Source organism: Corapipo altera, unplaced genomic scaffold (genome assembly GCF_003945725.1).
Source record: "Corapipo altera isolate COAL_440 unplaced genomic scaffold, ASM394572v1 112, whole genome shotgun sequence".
Taxonomy (NCBI): Eukaryota; Metazoa; Chordata; class Aves; order Passeriformes; family Pipridae; genus Corapipo; species Corapipo altera.
The window spans coordinates 9258319-9278953 of record NW_020884899.1 but is presented as its reverse complement, the minus strand read 5'-3'; the positions used below and the strand labels follow the sequence as shown (position 1 = coordinate 9278953).

Genomic DNA, 20635 nt, shown 5'->3' with positions numbered 1-20635 from the left:
GCGCAGGGCTTGGCTGATGTGCAGTAAATACATTCCATGTGTGGCCCAGACAGTGTACCAATGAAGAGAAAACAGAAAGAAGAATGGCTAGCTGCTCATTCAGCAATCGCTGTCTCCAGTGCATTGAATATATGGAGCCCCAGGCAAAATAACTGGGGGCCATGTTATAGCACCAGTTCTGTAACTCATTTAGAGTAGGCATGAGATGAGTTTGTACCAGCAATTCTAGTCCTGGCATGTCCTAGTGCCAAGGATTAGATTTTAGAAACTGAACATACCTCAGTTGTGCTGTTTTGGGGGGGTGGGTGTTGTTTGTTTGCTTTTTTATGACTGAAGTTTACGTTACTACCTGTGTTGTGTAAACATGGTGTGAGAAGGGATTTATTTATAGACTGATGCAGAGAAATAGTAGAGATGAATGTCTGAGAAAGGTAACTGCAGGTGTAACAACCACATCCTGAATAGAAGCTGGTTGGACCCTTTTCTAGACATATCTTCCTCAAAGCTGACTAAATCTGTCAGTTAACTGGGGAGGCAGGAGGGATCTGTAGTGTTACAGTGGCTTTGGGAGATGCTGGTAATTTCTTGCAGTCTCTGCAAGACAAAGAGGGATTCAAGATTACTGTATGGTTTTCCCAAAATATACTATTGAAAAGAGGCTTGTTTATAAAAGACAAGTCAGAGTAATCTGAGGAATTTCTTTTTTCTAACTATAAGAGCCATAAACAAATCTGTAAGTTGTGAGGCGATAGTTGAGTACGTTGCTAGATAATGTGTGGTCAGTTTGACCCTGCTGCCTCAATTTAGGAGGTCATTTTCAAACCACTATAAAGAAGGGCTTTGTGCTGCCTTAAAGGGATATGGGCAATATCTAAGAAACGGGCATACTCACAGACACAATCCCTTTGGCTCAGGTTTTGTTTGGTTGCTTCTCTTTTACTATCTGTAGTGCAGTAAATTAAAACAAAAACAAGTCTGGACTTGGCATGCCTTTGTAAAAAAATGTTTTGTGTGAATTGACAGCTAGCTTGTGACCAGGTTATTTATAAGAAAGTTTGCTTTCTCCTACCAGAGAACCTGTTTTGCCCTATATTAAGAGGATACTTATGGTAACACCTCCCACATCTGTCTGCACTGCAGCAGTTACACAAAGTTCTTACAATTTCAATTGTGTCCCTTTAAAATTTCATTTTGTTGCCTGCTGCAGTAGAAGATTTCAATATATGAATTAGAGATTAACACTTCACTTCTGCTTGTTTGCTCTGCACAGCTCACCTTACCTGTATCCATTCTGCTTCATTCCTCTCCTCCCACAGAACTGCTGGGGGAACTGGAGGTTTCAGCTGCTCCAAGTTTCTCGAAGATCCAGTTTGTGACGACACACAGCGCAGCAGCCAGTTACAGCCATGGGTTCCTGGCAAAGGTAAAGAGCACACTGGGAAGGCTGGATTTGGTGGAGTCCCCTTCATGCAGTGTCCTTTCCCCCCTCCTGTGTGTTCAGCTCTCTGGGCGGGACAGCTGTGCCTCTGCCTGTGCAGCTGTGAACACAGAGCCAAGAGGCTGCGTGTCTGCCAAAGCACCTGTAGACCCTGTGAACACTGGTGTGGCACTGACCTGATCGTGGCTGGTGTCATCAGGGAAAAACTGATGCATCAAACTTTTTTAAACTTGTTCTCCTTACCGGTACAATTTCACCCCAGCTTGAGCTCACCTTAGTCTACTACCTGTTTTCTCTTTCTTTGGTCACCAACTAGGGGTGAATGGGCAGATGGGCAAGTCTCTGGTTACTTATCAAGTGGGTGTCCTACCCTCGTGATCTAGTCAGAGGATATTCAGGCAAGCAGTCGCATTCATCTGGATGTTCTTTATACCAAATTGCAACCTCACCTTTCATAATTGATTTGAAATGAAGCAAGCCCCAGGGACTAGCTTCAGGGACTGAAGATGGCCTGTCTGCCTCAGCTGGAAGGTCTGCTTTGGTGATGGTGACTTCAATAACAAAGGAAAGAGAAACCTGGGCTAACTGTGGGCCATGTTATGATCCATGATCACAGCCTTGACAACCAGGAATGTTGAATAAGAAGGCTAATATGGGGAAATCTTTCCCTCATTCTCCTAAAGGGAGATTTTTCCTCTCCAATGACTGGTTTTCACAAGGACACAAAGAGTGGAGACACTCATCTATTTATTTCATGGATGTAGTGACAACATTGAGTGAATCAGTGTTTGCTGTACAACTCGTGCATTCAGCAAAGTCATGGTGACCCAGGGCATAAAACAGTCTTAGCAGCCACGATTGCACTTGCTTGGCCTTTGTTCCAGAACCAAAACATATGAAATGTCTTCTGATTCAGCAGAGAGAGAAAGGGGACTGCTTAACTCTCCTATTAGTACAGTTATTCAAGAAGCACTTGCTTCTCCCAGCACTTGTTCCTTCCGCCTCTGTGGATTTGCCAGAGGAGCCAAGTCACTGCTTTGGAACAGCTGTAGGAGTCAGGTCTCTATCAGACACATCGAGGTCTGGAGGAGAATCTCCATCCACCACCAGTTTCTCTTGCTCAGACCCAGGGATGGGCATCCCCAGCTGCACAGTCCCAGCAAAGACAGGGCAGCTGCCAAATGCCTCGCTCGAACCTGAGGAAACGGTGGTGAGAATCTGTGGGGCCTCATTTCCTATGGGAGCAATGTGGGTACCTACAGCCTGAGCCATGAGGTCTCCATCTCTGGGAGATGACCTGCCACGGGGAAATTCATCTCGCTGTGAGGGGCCTTCATCCTATATGCTGTTGGAGATTGGAGCTCTGATGTGTTTGAGTACAAAGCCTTCCTGGCTTTTAGAGGGTGCCCAGAGCACCGAGGAGGCTCCGTGCCCGTTCCTGCCCGCGGAGCAGCCCAGCCCTGGGCGATTGCTGAGCCAGTGGCGGCACCTGCCGGTATTTTACGGAATATTCTGGATATTGGTAATGGTGAAAAAAAGAAATAAGCAGTGGTTCAGACGGCCTCAGGTAGAAAATGCAGAGTGATGTGGGTTAACGAGCTGTCCTTTTTCCTGCCTGCTGTGGGAAGATCCCTAACCACAAAAGAAAATCCCTCTAGGAAGGTACCCAATATATTCAAAACTACCTGTTTTCTAGGAAAACCCCTCCAGTTCAGATATTTGGGCAGTGTGTATCAATATAGCTGTAATAATTTGAACAAGATGAGCCCGTGTTCAAAATCCATCTCAACACTATTTTCTTCCTGCACTGGAAGCAGCAGGATTACCTTGGTTACACTGTGTTCTGGAATAATATTTCCTTCAGTAAATTTTACTGCCTCTTCACGTCAACTGAAGTTTAGACTGTTGCCACAGTGTTTTTGTGTCTTAAATAATTACTGCTTCTGGTAGCACTGCCAGGTGCCTTTGGCATTTCCAAACTGAAGAGAAAGTACAGCTTGGTCCTGAGAGCCCCAGGGACAGATGGGACTGGGGAATGGGGGATGTAGGTTAGCAGAGCATTGAGAGGTGGCTGTAGAGTACAACCACACAGAGTGACAACATACACTGAAAATTTTTACATTGGTGATATCGTGGGGATCTATAAAAACATTCAAATTCAGTATTTGTGCCACCTGTTGATATTTAGTTTCCTATAGACTTAAGGTGAGGATTTCTTCCTTTTTGCAGCTTCTTGTTCTCACTGAGGTATTCTGAGGGGATTTATCCATTTTTAACCACATTTGACAGAGAGCTATTAACAGTTTAAGATATGACCTTATAGAAAAAAAAGACCCTATTACTGCCACTGTTGAAGAGAAAGGCTGGCAAACTCCTTCTTTGGTAGACCTCAGGGCATCCACACTGGGCAGGAATGAGGAGAGGCATTGCAAATGAGAGTCATTAGTACTGGTGCTCCCAGAACTGCTTGTTCCATCTCAAGATCTTATGTCTTTTATGGAGAGTTGCTTCCCTCCCACTAAATCCACAACACTCATAGCATTTGCCAAGAAAAAGTCATGCCTTCCTGTCCTGACCGTTTCTGTACTCTGCAGGGTGAAAGATGTTATTAAGGGTCTGGATAATACTGCGAGTGAGGCATTCTGTGCAGCATCTGTGCTACAAGATGATGAAGATCTTTTGTCTCCCTGCGGGATGCTCCTCAGGAGGGGTGTAGCAAGATGCCAGTTCAGTAGCTGTCCCTCCTCCTTGTGCTAAATCTCCCAAGCCTCTCCTTTAGGTTTGCTGTGAACAAGCAGGATTTCCAGCCAGCTGTCTGTCTGATTTACACCCATGTAAATCAGGGCTGACTCTGAGTCACTGCTATCCTTGAGCTATCCTGGTGTGTTACAGACCTGCTGTGCTGCACCTGTGCTGACAGCAGCATGCAGGGCAGCAGGGTGCAGACACCCCTGAGCCAGAAAAGTGTGGGCTGGTAAAGCTTGCTGGTGCAAAGCTGCACATCGTGGCTCAGCCTGCATTTGCTTGGAACCAGGCCCAAGCTAATAAACCCAACTAGATTGCTTCCAGACTCGAGCTGGCCCAGGAGGAGCCAGCACAAATGTCACAGTGCTGTGGTGCTTGCTCTGAGCTAGTTTAATTGTCTCTGCTGGCATGGGCCAGCTCCTGCACCTGTAGGGCAGGAAGGGAGTGATGCATGGCCACTTTTTACAGAAGCACTGAGTGCACCTGGAACTGCGTCATCGGGGAGATGTCTTGGCCAAGTTGTACCCACCTCTGACCCATCTCATGCTTCCCGGGCCCAGGCCCTTGGCAAGGCTTTGCTCTCTCCCGCTGTTTCTCCATGACACGCTGCAGCGGCTGTGGCTTTCGCACACGAGTTGTTTATAGGGCGCTGCCGGCGGCTCCGCGGCGGGGAGGCTGGTGGTGCCTACGCGGTTGTGTGCCCGGGGCCGCCGGACCCGTGAGCAGGGTGTCTGGGGTCAGCAACCCTACACTCCTGGGTAGAGGGGAAAGGACCAGGCCTATGGCAGCAGGGCACCGGGAAGGGAAATCACGGACCTCTCGGGAGGCAAGTGTACAAGCACAGGGAGCTCTCCCCGCCGGGGCGGGCACTGGGAAGGTGCGGGGCCCGGTGCGCAGAGAGCGCTCACCCTCTGCCACCGCCCGGGCCAAGCACGCTGTGCCCGCGCACCCCCTTCCCTGCTCCGTGAGGGGCGGCCGGGCCGGGCCCGCAGGCGGACCCCGCTGTCAAAGCCCCGAGGGGCGGCCCCGGCGGCACAGCCCTCCCCCTGCCCGCCCCGGCTGGCCCCGCCGCCGCGCCAGGGTAATGGCCCGGGCCGCCTGCGCTCTGGCAGCCGGCCCTGCGGCGGGGGAGCGGGGCTGAGCCCATGCGCCCGGCGCGGCGGCGGAACCCAGCGGGCAGCGCGTCCCCCCGGGCGGCCCCTCCCAGGTAGGAGCGCGGGGGCGCGGCTGTCACCGCGCCCGCCCGGGCTCTCTCCCTCCTTCCCTGCGGGGCCGGTGACCCGGGGGCCGCGGCGAGCCCGGCGGTGGCGAACCCGCCCTGCTGCCGCCGCGTCCGCCGTTGCCGGGGCGTCCGCTGTTCGGATGCCTCAGCTGAAAGGCATCGGCCTCCGCACAGCCCGCCCGTGTGCCGGACCCCCTCCCCGCCCCTCCGGCCGCGCTCGCCTTCCCGGGAGCGGCTCCGAGCAGCCCGGCGGTGTTGCCTAGAGAGGGAGCGAAGCCGACGCGCGGCGCCGGCCGCCCCGTCCCTCACAGACGAGCCGCCGCCGGGGTCCGAGCGCGCCGGGTCTTCACCGTCCGGCCGGTGTGCGTGAGAGAGAGAGCGGGCGGGGGCTGAGGCGGGCGGGCTGCGGGGCTGAGGGCTGCGGGGTGCGGGCTGAGCCTGTCGCCGCACGGGCGGCGGTTACTGGCCGTTGGCGGCGCGGGGCTGAGGCGGGAGGCGGCGAGGGGTGAGGGCTGAGGGCTGGGGCAGCCCGCGCTGACAGCCCGTGTGCCGCTCGGTGCAGGACAGCGGCGCGGGGCCCGGCAGCCCGCGGACATGCACTGTGAGCTCGCCGCGGGGCAGAAAGGCAGCAGCGCCCGCTTCGAGCTGACCGACAAATGCCAGGGAGCGCCCCAGAAGGATCTGCCGCGGGCGACTCGTCCCAGCGCTGCTAAAGCCCACTTGAGTCCTCAGATGTCCTTTAAAGTATCTGTCAGCAACGGCGGTGACCACGCAGAGCCTCAGCAGAGCCCCCCTGAAATGTCAGCACCTCTGCTAGATTTCATCCCCAAGCGACCCAGCATATTCGAGAGGATCCCGATTCTGCCGAGGGCGCAGGAGCTGCGTTGCGCTAGAGGCTCTAGAGATTATTTCCAGCAGCAGAAACATCAGAGCGTGAAGGGTGAGTTTAAAAATACGCGAACTGAACACTACTACCACCAAAAAACTATTCACCAAACAAATAAAAAGGCGTAACAAGCTCCCCCCTTCTTTTTGGTCTTCAGGGTGTTTTCTAACTTGTTAATTTCACTTCAGGCTTTGAAAGTTTTGTTTTTCTGTGCACCTTGGAGGCACAGGATAAACCAAGAGTGTTCTTTGACAGTGTGAAGCTGACTGTTTCTCAATATTCTTTAAGAAATCTCGAGACAAGCATCTTTTTTAGTTCTCCTGAGCGAGTGCTGCTGGTTCGGTCGCGTCTCAAAGGTGGTTGTTTTGGGGATGGTGCTGAAGACTGGGCTGGTCTGTCCTGTGCCAGAGTGTGAGTGTGGGGTGTTTGTTTGTGAGCACGCCTGGCTGACAATAAATGCCTGGTTCTTATTCAGCAGTTTCACCACGGTTGCTTGGATTTATAGTTTGTATTTCAAGGAGGTGTTACAAATGCTGGATTCAGGCAGTGAATCCTCAGACTTGGGAATTCCTGGTGCCTGAAAGGTCAAATTCTGCTACTTAACAAATGCCTGATTTTTCATTTATCCATTGCTAAGCGGCACTGAAGTTAGGTTAGGAATTGCCCACTAAAAATCTATTAATTACCTTTTTGAACTAGAACTTGTTAATTGAGCTGGAATTTGTTAATCAAAATCTAGTTTTGAAGTAATCGCTTTGAGGTATCACTGGCTGGGATCAGAGGGAATTGAAGCATTCCTCTATGCTACAAAGCTACTTGCAGAGACGTATGTGCACCTAAGGTTATTAGCATTAAAGCAGTGATTTCTGTAATGTTAAAAGGTAATTCTCTTTTTTAATTCTCAATTCATTCCCATTCTCTATTTTAGATATGTACATGCAGTTATCTTAAGACAGTTCCCACTGGGATTTTTTCAGTGCATCCCGTTCTGTCCATTCTTCTGAAAACTAAAAGTAGGCTGCATGCCCTTGGACTAGTGACGTTTTCTTTTGTGAGCTTGTTACCTAGGGTGATGGCACCTTTCATTGCCATGAAGTTATGTTAATGAACACCTCAATCTCTGCTAGGTCTGTCCTGCAGACTGTAGGATATGTTTGTTCATCACCAGTGAATACAGACAGAGTGTAGCAGCAGGTTATAAATTACCTTTTTTATTTTTCTGTTTGTTAATGCTGCAATTCTTCTCTCCTGATGAAAAAAAAAAGACGTTGTTAATGTTTGGCAGGAATTAAATGAAGGTCTGTTACACAGACCCAGGTTTGGAGAGGGGAGAAGGAGGATTCACAGAGTATGAAGGAGAGCTACAAGCTCTAGTACCGCTGTGCTGCTGCCACTGCTGCCTGTGGCAGGGACTCATGTGGTGTTCGAGTCCCTCATGGTGCCATGAGTGAGGTTGGTGCCACTTGACAGGGTTCATACCAGCTTAAAATCCTGCCTGTGCATTGCCCTGAACGAGCAAACTGTTGAAGCACTTTTTTTTTTCTTTCTTTTTCCCTTTGAGCTACTTAACCCTCTTTTCGTGCATATTCCTCTTGCTGTTGCAGAGGGCAAGAGCATAGAGAGGGAAAGAGGAAAAGTGTAATTTCCATACGCGTGGGGCTCTTACAGTAGATGTAGGTGGGCATGGGAGAAGGTTGCTAATTCATCTTCCCTGACTGATCAATTTCTCATTTTTGCCACTGGGGGAAAGAAAAAAAAGTGTTTCAAGTTTTGTTGCTGTTTTTGTTTAGTGTGTTTTCTGTCCAGGGTGTTACCTTGTGGTTGCTTCAGCATATGGGTGACTTGAGTCATGGGAGTAAGTAGGAGGTATCCATGAGCAGGATAGGGTTCATCTACTGAGCACCAGGGTGATTTGATGGGTAATGTTGGATTTTTCCAAAGACAGGCAATGCTGAGTTTTTTGGGTGGGAGTTTTTTGTTTGGTTGGTTTTTTGTGTTTGTTTTGTTTATTTAGTTTTTGCCCCCCCCCCCCCCCCCAGAAGACAATGTCAGGAGGAGTTAGAAAAATTAAAAAGTAACATTTTGGGCCAGATAATTTAAAATATGTGGGCTGTGCTGCTCCTTTTGACCTATATGGTGTTGGCAAGTGCTTTAATGTCCACTTGGGCATTTTGGAGTTCTCCTGCTGAACACTGCAAGCTGCCAGCCCCTGCTCTACACTCTGTACTTGTGAGTCAGTTCCACAGAAATAATAAAAATCACTCCATTGCTCACTGTGATCTAACTGAAAAATCAGAGTGTATGTGCAGAAGAGCATCTTTCAAGGAGCAGTGTAAACCATCTCCCGAGAAACCTGGTTCTCTCAGGAAGATAAGGGACTGGGGACAGCTGCATGTGGATGTGATATAATAGGCTAGAGCTAAGAAGTGGGAATGAGAGAGATACTCAGATTTACCCAGTTTTGGGTAGGAAACTGATGACAGCTTGATTTCAGACCATCGTACCGTGCATCTCCTGTTCTCCAGCCCCAGAGTACCATGTACCCAGTAATTCCCTCTGCAGTCTGGGTTAGATTACAGAATGTGCCTCCTGGTTTTGGTTTATCCACAGTTGAAAATTGCAAGTAGGGCAGGTAAAAGACACTCTTTAACAAGAGCAAACCCGCTTTTTATAGTTGCCTGTAAAATTTTTTTTTCCTAAACAAGCCTTACTTTTTAATTTTTTTTTCAAAAAAGAATGAATCAAAATGATACACTGCCCCACTAATAAAAAGGGCAACTTTGAAGTAATCACAATGGGGAAGAAGCATCCTGCTGTTGTAATGTCTCTTGTGGTGTTACTCCACTGCTTCACAGTGTTTAAGTTATGATCCTGCAAAATGCTTCCGTGCCTGAGCAAGTCCTGTTACATGAACAGCCAAACAAGAACTTGAGGGGTGGTGGTGAGGATTACTTCTGGGAGTTAGATCATTTGGGTTTAAAGTTTGCAGGATGGAGCTGTTGATTGTTCACCAGAAACATTAGTATTTTGAAACTGTGCTTTGTTCTGTCTGGGAGCTGTTTAAAATAAACACCCAGTTTTCACTCATCCTACCCCTTGTGGTGTGACGGGCTGTGATACGTGCCACGCTTTTCTTGGTCATCGATTTACAGGGCAGAGTATTTGCACACAGCCACTGCTTTTTAGAGGCATTTGTGATCTGCTGGACATAGAACAACTGTCCCATAAGGTATGAAGTCCATTTTACAATGTTTTCCTGAGATTCTGTGGTTTTGGTTCTGTTTTGCTGAATTTCATGCTATGATATGACCGTTTTGCAAGTAACACAGGGCAAAATAATGATTGTCTCTAGGAAAGCAGCTTTTGGGAAAGGAAACTTTAGTAGTGACAAAAGAGTAATCTATAAAGATGTCAGATACCTCAGTTTTTAAATGGCATTGATTATGGTTGTTACCAGGAAACACTTCTCCTTTTCATTCTTTTTCAGTTTTGTTCAGTGTACCTAATTCATGACTCAGTAGAAATGACGAGATTTATCCTGTTAGCTGTGCCACTGGGAAATCATCCAAATGGCCTGGACCTTTGCAGTAACCACTTCAGATATTAACTTACAGTGGGCAAAACAATAAGCTCTTCGGGTTGCAGTAGTTGGATATTTCCTTGTTGAGAGTATTTTTTATTCAGACAAGGGGAAAACGGGTTGGATTTTTTTTGTGTTTGTTGTTAACTGTAGCTGCTTTCAGCAAACATACGACCAGTGTATTGAAACGTATTCATTTCCTTCTGCTGTTGAGAAGGAAGGTTAAATCTTGCCATTTAAACCCCCTGTGACCATTTCCTTGACTGTCGGGACAGTCCTTGTGAAGGTAACAGCTTATGCTGTTGGGAGCTTAAGCAAAAGCATGTGCTTTGCTTGTGTGACTTATTAGGTGTATTGAGTGGTCTTGGGCCTGATCCTGCCACTTTCTTTCAGACACCTTGTCTGTGTTCACCTGAATTGTCCCACTGGAGCAAGTGGGACTGCCTAGAGCTGATAAATACAATATGAACTGATAAGGAAGACACGGAATGGGCTCACTGGTATGGTGATCTCTAAACTCTCTCAATTTTTTTATAGAGCTGTAGTAATAATTTTTTCTTATTTTCGCTCTAGTTCTCTTGCTTGCTGCATTTGAACTCTCTGCTACAAAAAGGAATTTAAAGATTTATTTGAGCAGAACATGCAGTTACAGAGCTACATTTTTATTGCACGGTCTTTTTCTTTGCTTAATTTTATTTTGTAAGAGCAGAAAAGAGAAGAAACTGCAAATTGGAGAATGTGTGCATCAAGTAATTTGGAATAAATTGTAGCTGTCTTCTCCCTTAAACTGGCTATAATGCTTACTTGTCTTGAATAGGAAAATAACTTCCAGTTACTTGCTGCTGAAGGAATTTCTTCTAATGATTTGTGTTGCAAAATCAGAGTCACTGAATTGAAGATGAGCCTTTCATGGATTTAATTTAAAAGAGGTTTAATTGTATCTAATAATTAAATCCATTGTAATTTAGGAATTCGTAGTAGAGAATATTTAGTAAATACAAACCAGGAGATCTAATGATCAGCCTGTCATATAAAGGCATTCAGTACTTGTAAAATAAAAGCAAAAAATCCTCTTTCTGCTTCATGAGAAAACAACAGCTGTTGGAAAAAACTGAAGAGAAAAAATAATGTATCTATCTTAACATTGTGATATTGTGCAGACTTATATGGAATAACAGATAATGTCAGATAAGTCTAATAATTGGGAGAGATTTTGTAATATGAATTTTGCTTGAAGAAATAGAGTAAAAAATAAGAAATTACTTGTTTTCTGTCTTTATAAATGTTTCATTAATGGAGGTTGTTATATACTGGGCTAAGTGGGTTGAGAAGAAAAATACCCTTTTTTCTTTTATAGTAAGGAAAAGTTGAAAAATCTACATCTGTGAAGTTCTGAAGTCTGTACATTACTGTATTCCTGTCAGCAGTCTCATCAACTATGAATACTTTAGACTTAGAGTATCTGAATTATGTATCTAAATGATTATTTGCATGTTAGAGATCAATCCTGTATACACGTAAACTCTTAAGTGTATACTGAGGATTTTGAGTGTATTTGAGATTATATTCTGGAAGTGCTTCAAGATTCTGTTAAGTGAAACTGCCAAATGTAAAGTGAGTGTCTTCTGGGAGACTGTACTTCACTGCAGTGAAGTGGTTTGGTTTTTTTGTTGAATAAGAGGGACAAAATTTTACTCTAAACAATTAACATCACTAGGAGTCTTGCCACTAGCTGTAGCTGGGTCAGTATTTCAATCCTGATATTACAGAAGTTCTTTATTCTGCATATAGGGAAAAGCTTGTAGAGTAACTAACAAGCTTGTATTAAATCCATCTGTAAGCTAGGAAGTGGAATAATGTATGGACTATGAACAGAAATTCGTAGTACTGTGAATATAATTTTCATGTTCAGTGCCATAATTACCATTATTCTAGAAGTTCTTCTATTTAGTGATTTTAGAACTGTTGAAGGTGTCGATGTCAGGGTAATTGGAGGGGGAATATAGATGTAAACCACTCCATTTTGCACTCCAGGTTTCTATCAGTGTATGTCAACAGGCCTGAACAGGCATGCAATCTAGTAATCATTTCACAGTGCATGAAATGGCTTTTAGTAGACTGGGGTTTGTTTGCCTTTTTTCCCTCAGCCACCAAACGTCGTTTCCCAGCACACTGATGTAACTCGGAGAATAGAGGGTTCCAAAGCAAGGGCAGCTCACTGGCTGTGGTACAGCGTAATCTCGCCCTACAAATGTGCAAACAATAGCAAAAGTATGTGTTTGGGAATATGGCACAGCTGTTATCTTCTCCCGGGAGCAGGGAGCGTTACAGTGACATGGAACGACCAGTTAAAACCACTCAGGCCGTTTTATTGCGTTTAAATGGGGCGTGTAAAGAAAAGCAAGGGCCGGTCCCTCCACTGAGATAACTATCAGAGCAGGCTACCGCGGGTCTACCTTTCTGCACAGGCTTTGAAGAACAGAGGCAAAGAATTCCCCTTTTTCCTTCCCCTCCTATTACATTTCTGGCACCCTGTATGTGAAATCTCAGTTGGAACCTGAACTTTCTGTTCTCAGAATCTGTGCTTCACTAGTTGCCTGGAACAAGGACTTCTTTTTTTTTTTTTTTTTTTTTTTTTTTATTACGGTCATTAGTTTGACTTTATGAAATGATTGTTAATGATTAAGGTTATTTGTAGACAGGGGACTACTTGTAAAACAGATGAGACGTTGCCAGAGCTGCAACAGGAAATAGATGCAAATTTTGTATTTTTGGTTCTGTTACGGTTTGGAACATTTAGGAATTACAAGGTTGATCTCAGTCAAATCAATGCAAAGTGCTCGAGCTCTCTCTCTGTTGTTTTTGTTCCTTTTTTTTCCCTTTTTTTTTTTTAAGCAACTGTTTTGCTTCAAATCTCATAATTATGTCTGATCCTTCTTATGTTTGAGTGTATCTAATGTGTGATTATTTTGCACAGTGGGTTGGCAAAGAGCACTGTGATTGAGCCTACACGATCAAATTTATTCTAAGGGTTAAATGAATGCAAAACATCTTAAACTGCATTTAATTCTGGCATTTACGTATGTGATAAGAGGCTTTTGTGAGAGCTATAGAGTTGTTGGTTGTTTTAGAATGAGGGGAAAGCAAATACATTCTTAATTCTTGTTTGCATATCAGCCAAAGGGAAAAATGACACGAAGGCGACATCATCAAATACAGTAAAACTAACTTTTTAATACAGATGTCCATTGTTGTTTTAAGTGCTTAAGGGGTTGGTGGTTTGGTTTATTTTGGAACTTGCTGAACTGTATGAAGTGTGTCTCCAGGGGCCTGGTATTTTAATACCTTGTAGAAGGTTGTATAACAGTAGATGATGTATTTTGCCTGCCTTCCAGTGTTGTAAATAAATTACACGTGCTGGCTTGGGAGAACATATCTGAGGTGTAAATCAAAGGCTAATATAAGAGGAAAAATACCAATTAGTGATGTCTTGGAACAGATTAGCAGTTTTTTATTCATTTATCTATAATCAAGAGATATAAGAGCAATAATATGTATAAAAATGTTAACATGAGGTGCTTCCCAAGAAGAGGTAGAGGGTGTAGGATTATTTAAAATAAGTGCTGTGATTCACTGCTTTTTCACAATTTGCTGTGGTTAATTCACTTAAATACTGAACTCAACAATCCCCTAGGCAAAGAAAGATAATATAATTTTAAGCATATTGTAAAAATTGAAATTTAATAGTTTCCACTCTATAATCCTATCTAAGTCTTGGTTGTATTAGAAAAAAAAATAGATACATGTGTCAGTTTTGGAGCATTATCTTTTTTTTTGAGTTTAAAGAATGATAAATGTGCTTCAGACAAGCAACACAGCAGTTTATTAATATGAATGTTTTGCTAAATGCTACATGCTTAACGCAATCCCCATTCCTTTATAATAAGTTTAAATATTAATTCTTTGGAATGCTAGATGCCTAAAGCTAGATAGAAATGCTGTGCAGTTTCAGATATCTAGGAGTGGGCTTGTGAAACAGGATATTTAACTGGGAGAGATGAGTAGCACATTTCAGAGTTATTAGGGCAGAACAACAATGCAAGAGGATGACTTAAAAAAAGTTACAAAATTGTTTTCTGTGCATGAGGCTTAAATACCTTAGGAGTTATTTATTTGAAATACAAGAATAAATTTCCTATCCATGTAGGTTCTAAATTGCATTTTTTATTATTATTTTGTTTAACTTCTTTTTAGCTGCCTTCCCCTCTCTGAAGCAGCTGGCTTTGATTTAACCTGAATCCTTCACTGGGAGGGAGTGATCAGTCACAATGACTATGAGTTGTGCTCTTTGGTGGAACATCTCTGGAGTAGCAGTTGCTTAGGAGAAGACTAAACAGGACAGGACAGGGTACTCGAGGAAAGCAGCACTTTGCATTCAGAAGGACTTACTTCACACTTAAAAGAGCATTTATTTTCCTTGTGTAAGTCCTGCCTACCTCCCAACCCCCATCTGTGCTGGACAGAGAAGAGAGAGTTAAAGTGAGAACAGATAAAAGAGGAAATTTCTCTTTTATTACCCAGTATTTTCTGGGAAAATCCCAGAAAGGATTTAGTGTGAGGTTTCATAACTCTTGCTTTGCCCTGTTGCTCCTGCTGAAATTGCAGGAACTTGACTTCAGGAGAAGGCCAGTACTGAATGGTTTTGAAAATTCCATCCATGCTTCTTTGAGACCCAGAAGAGAAGATCCAACTGTTAAATTCTCTCCAGGAGGGAAAAGTGTGCGAGCACTCGTAGCCCAGTAGCTCAGATGCCAAGATCTGGTAGCACAAAGCATGTTCACCTTTAATTTTTCTTTCTGTTCAAGACCATGCCTGGGTTTAAAGCTAGTGTGATCAACCACTGTATGTGAAACAGGTAAAAAAGGTGGAGGATTGTGCCAGCAAACAACACTACCAAACATGTAAATGTTTTGGGTGAAAAGAACAAGGGTGCTTGAACTAGATTGTACCACTTGTATCATTTTGGGGCACATCTGTACTGTTCATGATATTCCTACTATGAGAGCATATTAGAATATGGTGTAGAGAAAGAGAAGCTGGAGCCAGAAACAGGGCAGTTGTTTTGCACACCGTCAGGGCCAACTTAAATTTCTGTGCTGAGAGACAGAGTTTGTTAGTTCAGGTGCAGCGTTGGGGTGATGTGGCTGTGCTCTGTTTGAGATCTGATCTGGTGGTGGTGCAGGATGTTCATGCAACATGTGGCTGTATCAGCTTGGGGTGGCACTGCACCCCTTCTACACAGCATGTGCACGGACTGCATTTCTCTCTTGGCTGTGTGAAGTACGTGGTGCTTTCCCTTGGTGGTGAGTCTCCCCAAGTGTGATGAAAAGTGCAAAATACACCTTTGTTATCTTTGGGGGAGCAAGGATTTTAACAGAACATTTTAGTTGGGCTTCTTACTCCTTGGCATCAGGTTTACACTGCCAGTTGCAGAATTACTGCAGAGGAACAAATTCTCCCATTTATTTTAGCATCTGACATGCTGAGGGGAGGGAAAGGAGGCTACATTAAAGAGGCTGTGTTGGAAATAGCCAGTAATAAGTACCCGTTTGGAGGAAAATTTCCCCCCCCGGTTTGTTTTGTTGTATTAAAATTTGCTGGGTTGCTCTTGCCTTCCAGCAGATGGAAAAGTCTCTTATGGTTTGTTGCTCTTGAGGTAGAGATCACCCCCATGAACTGTGTGCCCGTGGGCTTGAGGTGCAGGTGGCTACTACAAGGTTCCGAAGATCCTCATCACTCTGACAGAACAGATTTTGCACGCAGCTGAGACCATCTCCCAGGACTTGAAGAAGAAAAAGCAACAGTAAATTCCTCCTTTCTAGATATCTGATTCTCATAATGTTCAGTTTCCTTGAAGTCATTGGAGCTGGTTTATGTTCAACTGAAACAGAGCTGGCCCGATTCCATTGTCCCTAACTCCGGTGCAGATCTGAAGTGACGCCATTTTAAATCCAAGAGTGGATGAAAAGGAGGCAGACTTGAGGGCTGGAGGGCTAACGCAGAAAAGTTTGTCCTGTAAGTATGGGCTGAGTTCACTTGGCAAAAGAAAAAGATGTCTCACGTTTTTAATCTGAACAGTTTGCTTCTTATTTTTCCTCTTGCCAAGTCACCACAAATTGGCCTGTATTCCTTTTATTTAAGTTCTTGAGCTATTTGAGAGGGTCTGCTGACTTGTCATATTTTTGTGGGGATAAGCTACAGCCAATGTATGTGAGTGGTTCTCCTTTCAGAACAAAGGTACCCACCCATTTCAGCATCTCTCTGATTTGAATGGATATGCAGGAAATTGAAGGGGATGTTTACCCCTAGAATCCACTTGGTCTTTCTCTGTCCTTGAGTCTCAGTTTTCTTTCTATTCTCTTCACTTCCTGGCCTGTCCTTTACCTTGTGCCACTGCGCTCTTCATTTATTTTTAAATATATATAAAGGATTGTAACTTGTTTGAGTTGTGGGCTAAATATGTGGAAGTGTGGCAATTGGTGTAAATAGCTTTTGGTCTGCTGAATGTATAAACACTCCAAATCTGTCAGGCTTTTATTGGAACCATTATACATACCAGATCTTTCTCTTACTGCATCCTGTCAGAAGCTGTTCGGCAGAGATTGCTGGCATGAGTACTTGAACTGCTTTGTCAAAATTCACTTTTATACCTATACATTTGCCAGTTCCACAAATACTTTAACAAGTGCGTATGTTTTGCAAGTTTAGTCATAGAAAGCTAATATAAAGGAGACCAAAATCTAGAAAGTGAGAGCAAACCACTGGAATGACTAATCATCAGTAGTGTTTTGAGCCTGACTGTATGATGGCATTGGCTACAAGTGCAGCTTATTTGGCAAGTTTGAGTGAAAAAATAGTGTTTTGCAGAGACTTGCTGCTTCAGTGGTACCCAGGTTAAGTTTCCCAAAATGAGACTAACGTGCTTGGGGAACTTTCCTTGCGAAGGGTTAGTGTTAATGCCAACAATAGAGTTTTTATCAGTTGCTGGAGAAGTTACTGGGAGACTTGAAAATTAAGAACAGTAAACATTACAGGTGATAAAGAGGTTTTATGTGTGGGGTAGATGTTTCGGCAGCAGGCAGTCCCTCTGAAGAGACAGGGAGGCTGTTTTGGAGCCTAGATAATGTAAAATGAGAGAAAACTTGGTGAAAAATAGCCTCATAACCAGCTAGCATTTAGATAAAGTGAATTATGACACTAACTACCACTAGAGAAAACAATATGGGAGACTGGATACAAGTTCCAGTGTGAAGGCTGCTGACTGCAGCATTTGCTAGTTTGATGAGCAACCCTGATTCAGAATATAAATTATATATGAGAAGGACCTTCTAAATGTGGAATTGACCAGTTTATGGATCAGAGTTGTCATTTGTGTGCACGGTGCCCACACACCCTTCAGAGGCACTGGTCTTGTTCTGCTGGTAGAGGAGAAAATCTCCTGTTGGATCCTTTCTGAAGCTGAGTGTGGCTGTAGGTTTTCCCTGTTGGTAACTAAATACTGTCTGAAATGCACCTGATCTTCAGCACCTTCTGTCTCTTCTAGATTGGTCTGTTCTTCCACAGGGATTGTGTGGGCTCAGCACTAGGAAGGGTACTATCTAGGAGTACACTAAGCTTTTGATATCTGGTGCCCAAGCAGGCTGTGAGTTATTCATCACTGGAGTTTTTAAACACAGGCTGGATGGAAGGCTGACTGTGGAATGTAACTCTTCGTGTACGACTGTCTTTCCTGTGACATTTTGAATTCCCACAATCAACTGCTTAGGCACCAGAGAGTTAGAAGAGGTCTCTCAAGCTGTAATATTCAAGGCTTCTGTCCTCTTTGACTTGCTTAACGAAGTTCAGATCTCTCCTTGTCTAAGGTTGGTGTTTCTGGCCACTCATTTGTTTGTCAAGAAAACACTGAGAAGGCACACAATAAAAACCAGACTGAGTGAAGCGCTCTCAAGCAGCAGTTGGGAGAGCCAGTGGTGGGACAACTGGGCATGGAAAATGATTGATTTTATGTGCAGAGTAGTTGTGAAATGTTCTGTGGCATTCTGGGGACATGCCATTGCTAACAAATGATTGCCTGTTGGGGATAGAAAATGCCAACCATTGTTCTGAAGAAGGAAATAGCCTTATTGATACTGAATTAGGCTCACATTGAATTATTATTCGTTTGCAGTGCATCCTGTTTTCCAAATATGAAAATTAACTGACCATGCAGAAGTCCTGCAGCCTTTAGTTGTTGGTCATATCTACATCCTTATGGTCCAGGTGGAGTTTAGGCTGTTTATAACTAGGGATATATTATGTCAGAAATTTGCATTAAGAGAGCAGCTAAAGGAAGCTGTTCTGCTTCTTAAGAGTTATCAAACTAGTTCTTGTTTTATGACAAGCCTGAGAGAGAGGCTGACAGAGGTGAATGTGTTGGTAGAGTAAACTTAAATTGCTGGGATACATTTTGAACAGTCACATTCAATGATGGCAGAAAAATAGTGGTATAGAAAACAATAATGTTGCCTTTTGAAAGGAGTAAAAAGTGAGTTACTGATAAAAAATTGAGATGCACACCAAATAGAAGTATTTTGTACAGTGACTATTTTGTATACAACTCTGAAATTTGAGTTTTGTTCCCAGTGTTATCTAATAGTTTCTGCTGAAATCCTCACAGAATATAGAAATCCACTGCCAGTAAAGTTTGTTCCTTCAAATTAGGGGAATGTTTTTATTTAGTAATTTTTATTTAATAAAAATCAGGAAGCGACTGGCATGCAACATGGATTTCTTAAGCGGTGATTAGGAACTGGACAACAGGTATTTTCGTGCCATCAGACATATGAGGCAGTACCTTGGCATGGAGGATATAAACTGTTTTTATAGGTGGGAGGCTGTATGTCTTGGAAAGCAGTGACACTGAATGGGATCGGGATGTCACATCCCATTAGTATGAGAAAATAAATATCTAATGAGGTACAAGGTGATATGATACATTTTTAAAAAGCACAGAGAAGTGATATTATCCTTCTGTTAATTATCACTCTAGCTGCAGGAAGATAGATTAATGCTCAGACTTTCTTAAATGGCTTTGAAAAATCAAAGAACTTGGAGAAGAACTGGAAAAACTGGAAGATGCTGACCTGTATGTGGTACTGATGGACTAATGGAAGATTAGAGGCAATCTGGAGATGCACCAAAGGAGAAAATGTGGGGTACTCAAGGGTTCTTTTGAGTGCAGGTAAATGCAGAACGGTATCCCGTGGCTGGAAACAGAGAAAAGTCAAGCAAGAAGGAAGATAGATGATTTTGACTGCAAGAATAATTAACCCTGGCACAGCTTAGCAAAGGATGTGATAAAAGCTCTGGTATTTGGAGTGGCTGAGCGAGGTTTGAATGTTCCTGTGGAAGAAATGATTCAGTTCAACCATGGACAATTGCGTTCAAGGGCAGAATTGAACAAGCAGCAGTCAATGGCAGATGAACAAGCTGGACCATTCCAAGGGCTTCCACTTGCAATCTGTAAAAATTGGATTCCAGGCCATCTCCTACTGCCAGACTTGGTGCTGCTGTTCCTTCATATACCCTCTGCATTGCAGTCTGTGAGCCTGGCATCCAGTTGAGGCCAAACTGAAGCCCTCAGTCTGGGTTTCATGACAAAGAGTGGGAGACAGGCTGGGAAGGAGGAGCCACAGTGACACAGTTTTGACAGTAGTTATGGTGAGGGAATCACTAGCAACTAATGTTTCCTCCAAACCCGCCCTTTCTTTCCTCTTGTTATGTCTCTCTCTTCAGCAAACAGCACCACTCCTCCTTGACTAGACAAGTCTGTTCAGAGATGTGTGATGGAACCTGCTGTCTCCCAGGACCTGGGCTGAGACCAACTGAAACCAAGTGCTGTGTTTAAAACCGGGACACGCGGGGAAAGCATAATGCTTGTAATCGTCTCTTACCAGGCACTGATGCTTTTCAACATTAATGTCTTCCCTTTCTTTGTTTTCTGAAGTGAAAACAAAGGCTCAGCCTTCTTCCTAGCCCCGCAATAGTGACATACTAACACAGTTATTACAGCAAACATTGTGGCCCTCTCTGGTCATGATGTTTTCTTTCTGTGGGGAGACTGAAATACTAACTCACAAATAATGTCTTTAGAAGTCATATTAGTCACACATTTTTAAGACATTCCAAAATCATACCAACCTCCTTCTGAGCTTGTCTGTTGCTACCAATGATTCAAAGTTTTGAAAACTCTCCTTTAGTTTTGATTTACATTTTGGTCTTGGGCACTTGTTATTTCTGGCAAATGCCAGCTCAGTTTCATTAAAGAAAAATCTGTTTTACAGCCACACGGCTCAGATCTGCAGCGCTTCTAATAATTGATGGCTGGTTTCCTTATTTCCTGCATTGTAGAAAAATAAGGACCTTGTTAGATCCAAACAAGCCTGCATAAAGTCACAGTGTGAAACGTCAGGTTGGGGGTGAGCAGAGCAGCTGTGGGCAGGTTTTACAACTCTGGGCTACAGTTGGTCGAGGCAGCCAAGGGAAACTGAGAGATACCCATGTGACTAAAATTCAGTTGAGTTCTTTGGCTCCTCAGCCCGAGATTTATATTTGTGACACCTTCTCCTTCTGTCAGTCCCTGGGCCAGACACAAGTCTGTGTCTGTGTGTGTACTTAGGGCTCTGCACACCCTGTGGAGTGGCCGCTGTGCCCGTTCCTTGCTGT

General features: G+C 44.1%; 1 protein-coding gene across 5 annotated transcripts in view; it reads left to right on the top strand.

Annotated features, from left to right (window-relative positions):
- Positions 1-20635, top strand: part of GLIS1 (GLIS family zinc finger 1) — a 193415-nt gene that overhangs the window by 3870 nt on the left and 168910 nt on the right. For 3 of the 5 annotated variants that reach the window (XM_027649004.1, XM_027649007.1, XM_027649003.1), the window contains 2 exons: positions 1317-1423; positions 5968-6345. In XM_027649004.1, coding sequence (XP_027504805.1) covers positions 6000-6345 — 346 coding nt within the window. In that variant the 5' untranslated portion in view covers positions 1317-1423; positions 5968-5999. Of the gene's footprint in view, positions 1-1295; positions 1424-5697; positions 5768-5967; positions 6346-20635 lie in introns of those variants that run through there. The other 2 variants (XM_027649005.1, XM_027649006.1) reach the window with 2 other exon arrangements.